The 6,702-nt window shown below is 36.0% G+C and overlaps 1 protein-coding gene across 1 annotated transcript in view; it reads right to left on the reverse strand.

Annotated features, from left to right (window-relative positions):
• Positions 1 to 407: 407 nt before the first annotated feature.
• Positions 408 to 6,702, reverse strand: part of LOC110092369 — a 10,362-nt gene continuing 4,067 nt past the window's right edge. The window contains exon 2 of the mRNA XM_028695267.1: positions 408 to 1,037. Coding sequence (XP_028551100.1) covers positions 643 to 1,037 — 395 coding nt within the window. The 3' untranslated portion in view covers positions 408 to 642. The remainder of the gene's footprint in view (positions 1,038 to 6,702) is intronic.

The following is a 6,702-nucleotide window of genomic DNA, read 5'->3' on the forward strand; positions in this document are numbered from 1 at the left end:
ATTATAGAAAATATTTATAAAATAATCCATCATTTATAAAATCAATTTACAAAACGAGCACTTGACTGTGCCAAAACCCCTACTTATACCGACATGTATTAATTTTCTAAAAATTTACACGAGTGCTCAAAATTACCAAAAAAATTAATATAATTAAAACACTACAATATTTATATTATGACAAAGATGATTTATAATTTAGACTTATAATGACTCTTGAAAAATTTTATTTTACCGAGTTAAAATATAGATTCTTACACCCTTATTCTACTTCTTCAATAACTACATGAAGCCTAGATGTTCTAATCTGGCTAGATTTCAAAGCCATCGAAAAATTGTTGCAAACCATTGGGCCAACTGCTGCTTCATCAGATTGCTGCAGCAAATTCTACCAAATTGATATCATAAAACAAAATGCAGAAAATGTCATCTTAAGCATTAAAAATGTCTGGTCGGTTCAAATGATACAATCTCAACAAATAAGTTTTAAATACACTTTCTAATACACTCTTGGATCATCTTTCAAGCAGCCTAAAACAGAATCAAATTCTGCCATTAAAACTGTAGTTGAAATTACTGACAATCTACACTTGTTATCATCCTCTTATAATAAAAAAATTTGCCAAAAATATGCTAGTGTGATTAATCAAAGCCAGAGTAGACACCACTATCCCTCAAGAGCCTCTTCTCTTCTTCTACGTAGTTCTTTCCCCTGCTGGCCTGGCCAAGATCTCTCTTCCTCTTCTCCTTCTGGGAAAATGATGATTTCTTATCCCTCTTATCGGATTGCAGATTTGCCTGCAAATGCAAAAGATTTTCGCCATGAGCGGCAGCTCTTGTTCGCTCTCGCTCGGCGAATGATTCGTCTGATGAATCCTTGCCCTCATCTCCATCCTTTCCTGTAGACCATGACCAGTTTTGCTCTTTTTCCTCAACTCTAGGAGGAGGAACCTTCAGAACTGAAGGGCCGCCATGATATCCATGCTTGCTTAAAGCTTCATAATCTATACCACCAACTTTCTTCTTTTTTATGGTGGCTGCAGAAAACAGAACAATGGAAAGTAATCACAGAGAACTATCTCAGAATAGTTTTTTGACATTGATGCTCTAAGAAGATAAGCGGCAAGTGAAAGTATAATTGTAAGCAGCAACTTGAAGAGTCTTTCTTAACTTTAAGCAGCAACTTAAAGAGACAAGGCAAGGAGCTTTTCGCATGTATTCTGTATTCATGACTCTCTATTATTGGAGTTCACACAAGTTAAGAAAGACTGTTATCGTTGGCAGGCAGCATAGAAAATGAGCAAATAAAGAAGCGTTGAAGAGATGAGTGAGGAATGTGTAGTAAATAAACATTTAAAGGAATTCTAGTGTGAAATGATTATATTAAAGAGAGTGCAGAAGTAGCATCTATTACAAATGAGTTTCTAAATAATAAGAGTAAAATAAAGGGAGTGATAAAATTAATGTAATAGGAAAGTGTGCAAATAAGGTAAGTGATGTAGAACTAAATGTGTATGTTGATGTTTTGCATTTGAAATTATATGACGTTGAAAGAGCAATAGTAATTAGTCAATATTCATTGATTTAAACGGTGATTCAAAACAATAAAGTAATGATTTAGATCAAGCAATAGATTACACAACAAAGATTTAGAACACAAAAATAACCAATCAATTCAAATTTTGCGTAATGTGGGGCTTTCGATAGAAATCCCTAATTTAACATTTGGAATAGTCACTATGAAAAATCCCTCACTCAACTCTTTAATGATCGGTGAAAACGGAGAAAGCTTACATAACCTATATGACACCACAATTAAGGGAAAACTTAGAAGAGAAAAGACTTGAAGGAGAGTTCACCTTTGTCAGGATTCGGAAGCAAGTCGCCACTGAATGGGATGATTCTGTTGGTCGATAGCGGTGACGAGGGAGAAGAGGATCATCTCTACGTAGTCTTCAACAAATTGGGCGTTCCCAAAGTCGATGTCGAAGAACAGAGACCGGATGATGTCAATCAGCCCTTGATCATCGAAAACAAAGTCGTGGTCATTTTTTGGATCAGCCTTACATGAGGTGGTGGCAAACTCTAGCTTGGGGAACTTCTAGACAACACGCAAAGGACTTCTGGAAGGCGGGACAACAAACAACCTTTGCTGAAATTTCTAAACAGCAATTTTGATATATCGAGGAAATCTGGATAGCAGTTTTGTGAAGTGGAAATCCTTCGGGATCGATATTGGTGGAAGGGAATTAGGAGAAGTAACTCCAAGTAGCGAGGGGGATGTAGTGGGGGCCAGCCATAAAAGAAGGAGAGGGGAATGAGCTTCCGGATTTTGGTGCGTTGTTAAAGGAAGGGGGGTAATTAAAATTCTGAATTTTAATTTCAGATTTGAATGCTTGCGAGGAAGGGAAAATTTTGAATTTGAATATCCTCTAATTGGGGATAGGGAGGGGTGGCACACCTTAATGAGAGGGGATTTGATTGGGAGCATTAAAGGGAAAGAGATAATTGGAGGAGAAAGGGGTGGGCCGGCGGGTATGGGGGTGGGTGGGGAGGTGATGTGGAAGGGAATTAAGGGGTTATCAAACAAGGGATATTTAATTAGGGAAGGGAAAATTACGGCAAATCTTTAATTAATTTAAATTGGTGTGTTTTGAGAAACTTTTCTATAATATGTTATCTTGTTTAGGAAGGAATTTCAAATTCCAAATCAGAAATAGAGTAATAATTCCTTACAATGAGACTAAATTTGTCGGTGTTTTTCACAAAAAGTTCAATGTGATTGGGAGGCCAAATTCTTATGTGCGGATGCCGAACGCTGTCCAAAGACCAACTAGAATGTGCCACGTCACTCCCGTTCGGTACCGCAGCTCGGTATTGCTCGATACCGTGCTTGGTACTGCTGACGTGACGCATTCTGGTTTGTCTCCGGATGCTGAACTGCGTTCGTCGTCCGCACAAAGTAATTTCTCGATTGGGAGGGGCTGATTGGGGATGGTACATGAGATCATAAGCGTATAATTTAGTTTAAAGAACTGAAGAGATAGTGAGCAAGAGGCTCAGATGATGATCTGAGCCTCCGCTGGATAAACTCTTGAATCCAATGGCTGTTGTTCAGTAAGACTCTAAGCCTCTCCTGGATCTACTGTTTTACAGGAATTTTAGTGAGATAACGCGAAGGTTTTCTTGCTTCTCAAGCCCACTTGGTAAACACCTACAGCCCACTTGGTAAACACCTACAACCCACATGATGATGTTTGCATTATTTATATTACTTTTCTTGTTTCTTGCGTCAGACAATACAGGAACATGAGAAATTAAATGTCACATGAAGTTGGGGGATATTTGGCGCACGAAAAGTGGTCTTCAAAGTCTTTCGTCTTCACATACAGTTGCTAGGATATGAGTGGACTTATAGAAACCACTAGAGATAAAGGCTGAAATGTGCCTTATAGAAAGCTGCTTTAAGTAGTAAGAAAGCGATTCCAAACGAAACCTTAGTGCACCATCAGCATTTGTGTACCATGAAGATATTGTGCTTGGTAGCAATAATACATGGATAGACGAGCTCACATGAAATTTGCTAACCTATGAATGTGTAAGGCCCTGCTGATATGCAGAAGATGACACCATAAATAACACGATCCCATGCAGCTAAGTAGACAACATATGGCAATCTGGATTAGTAGAAATGTCTGACAATGGTGATTGCAAGCCCAGAGTAAAACAGACAATAGAGAGTAGGGTTTCTGTCGTTCTAAAATCATCCAATGAGTTCTTTATGAGAATGATAAGCCAAGTTATTTGCTTCATAATTTAGTTTATTTTTGTTTAACTTCTACTTTTAAAATTCCACCCTCACTTCAGCCATCTTTCACAAGAGAAAGAAAAAGAATATTAGTGAGTGGTGGAGAGAGAGAGAGAGAGAGAGAGAGTAAAGGGCCCAACTGGATGTTATAGAACTGGTAATGGCATGGTGCAATGAATGAACCTCGAAGCTTATAACCAAAATCATAACAGATTTAGTTGGGTGATTTCAAAAAAACTTGTGTTCACTTTATGGTCAATGTGAGGGATTAATTTGCATTTACTACTTTCTTAACACTAAACAGAGAATGATTATATATTTTTTCAACCAAATTTGTTATAAAGGACTACGGTTATGTCCATATATCAGCGGTGACAAGGCAAGGAGCCTTCTTCGCAAGCATTCATGACTTTCTTTCTTTTTTTTTTTTCTTTTTTCATTGGTATTAACATTATGACTCTCTATTATAGGACTTCACACAAGTTAAGAAAGACTGTTATCGTTGGCAGGCAGCATAGAAAATGACCAAACAAAGAAGTGTTGAAGAGATGTTCAGGAATGTGTAGTAAATAAAAAATTAAAGGAATTCTAGTGTGAAATGGTTATATTAAAGAGAGTTCAGAAGTAACATCTATTACAAATGAGTTTATAAATAATAAGAGTAAAATAAAGGGAGTGATAAAATTAATGTAATGGGAAAGTGTGCAAATAAGGTAAGGCTGGTTAGCTGCCTTGTAAAGTAGGGTCAAAACACATGCAACACTAAATAGGACTTAATGCCATAGAAGAAATCAGAAGGCTGGTCTAAAAATTAGTATCAATATCAATAGTTTGTTCACAACTTTTACTTAGCTTTGATTCAAGAATCTCTCAGAAGTAACAAATACAAAATATGATATAAAGAAAATCAGAAGAAGATAAACTACCAGGAAGCCTTGAAGGTTAGCCCTTTAGTTCTTATAACCAAGGTATGTGCATTCTGTCCAAATTTAGACTCAACAGTTCCATTTGAAAGTAGTTTGAACTTAAAGCAATTAAAATTTTATTAAATACATCTGATAAGGATATTTATTTCTACTCTTGAGATCCTCCTAATTTATTGATCTTACAAAATCAGAAATTCAAGTTTTGGTCGCAATGCTGGTAATTTGTGGCCAGATTGTGTTATTCAATGCTTAATTCTGATGATGGTTAGAAGAGGAGCACTGATTGAAAATTTAGGAACAAAGATAACTAGAATAACGTTGTAATGAAAATCTTGAGTGAGATCTTATGGATCCGCTCCTTTTTTTTATCTTCTTTTTCTTGAATTCTTCTCTGAGAACTTAAACGAATTAAAGAGAGTTGTTTTGAGAGAGGAAGAAGGCAAAGAGGTCAAAAGTTTGTCATGATGATTTTATAACCTACCCTAATAGTATCATCAAGTTTTATAATAAATCCTGGAAGTATCGTCAGGGTTTCAAAAAAACCCTAGCAAAAGGCTAAAGTTGATTGTCCTTGTTTGTGAAATATTGTATTATGTTGTTCCAATTCATGAACTTTGAAACCAGTCCTTTATTGCACAAAGATCAACCTACTGTGCGAAAAAAAAAGAGTAATTCATGAGTTGGCTTAATTTGGGTTCAATATGGATTGAAATCTTGAACCTAGGCTTGAGTTTGGATTATGGGTTCTATGCTGATCACATTGCTTTGCAATTTTCAACCATGTTAGTTCTTCCATAATACAATAAGTTTCAACACGTAATAGGTTTCAAATCATGCAAAGAAGTGTGTCTAAAACCAAAAGCATGTAACTTGTTCTATTGCTCGATTATACTCTTTGTAGCACGAGAAGAAATAACTAATTAGAATTTTCAATCAAAAGACATACTGAATATAATATTTTTATATACTCAGAGTTCTCACTAGTTTTCAATAAAAATAAATAAAAAATTTGTAGTAATTAGTCAGTCAATGCCGAGAAGCCTTAAGGAGCATATATGCAAGTCACCCAAGGAGAGCTGCAAGAAATGAGCTGAGGATCAGCATAATTAACGATAGTAACAGTAGTCAAAGATTGAGGTTTCATTTGGGACGGCTTTCTTCTTGCTTTCTAAAACAGCTTGCTAGTACAAAAATTTCATAAATTTGAAATTTTTGTCTAAAAAGCTGTTTTAAAAAGTAGTACGAAAGCTGTCCCAAACAAAGCCCGAATCGTAACAAACTTGCAAATGATGTAAAGAAGAATCCTCATAATAGAATGATGATGATGTAGAACGGACACGCGGACTTTGCTACGGAGAGGATCTCCTCTCCAAAATCTGAAATTAATTGTGATTTCTTTGCACAAAACCTGAGAAAATTCTCAGATTCTCTTGGTAGGAGAGAGGTTGCGAGCTCCAAAATTTGAGAATAATTTCAGCTTTTGTTTCCCAAAACCTGAGAGAATTCACTCTTCCTCTTAATATCTGAAAACAGTTTCAGAATTCTTACAAAAATCTGAGGTGAGTCTTCAGGTTTTAATAGAATATGATGTAAAGAAATTTGGGGGAAGAGTACCAAGCTATAGGTTCTGCACAAGAGATTTTGGCATTAATGGCAGTGGATATTTGGCTCAGATTTTTTTGGTGGAGTAAAATAGGTTTAGGGAGGTTAATTGAAATAACTGAAATTAAATGCAGATTTCAATTAAAATGGGATTTAGGAAAAGGAGGGGATTCCATTAATGAGATGAGCTGCCAACGGGATGAAAAAGTGAGGAGGAGGCCAAGCCGTGACATGGACCAAAGCAATGAATTGTAATTAATATTTAAAACTGAGAATTAATCTCAGGTTCAGTTACAGAAACCGCTTGATTTGAATTTTAAAATTCAAATCAAATTTCGGCTGAAGTAGAATTTGAGGAGATTAGGA

This window comes from Dendrobium catenatum, unplaced genomic scaffold (genome assembly GCF_001605985.2).
Source record: "Dendrobium catenatum unplaced genomic scaffold, ASM160598v2 fragScaff_scaffold_621, whole genome shotgun sequence".
Lineage (NCBI taxonomy): Eukaryota > Viridiplantae > Streptophyta > Magnoliopsida > Asparagales > Orchidaceae > Dendrobium > Dendrobium catenatum.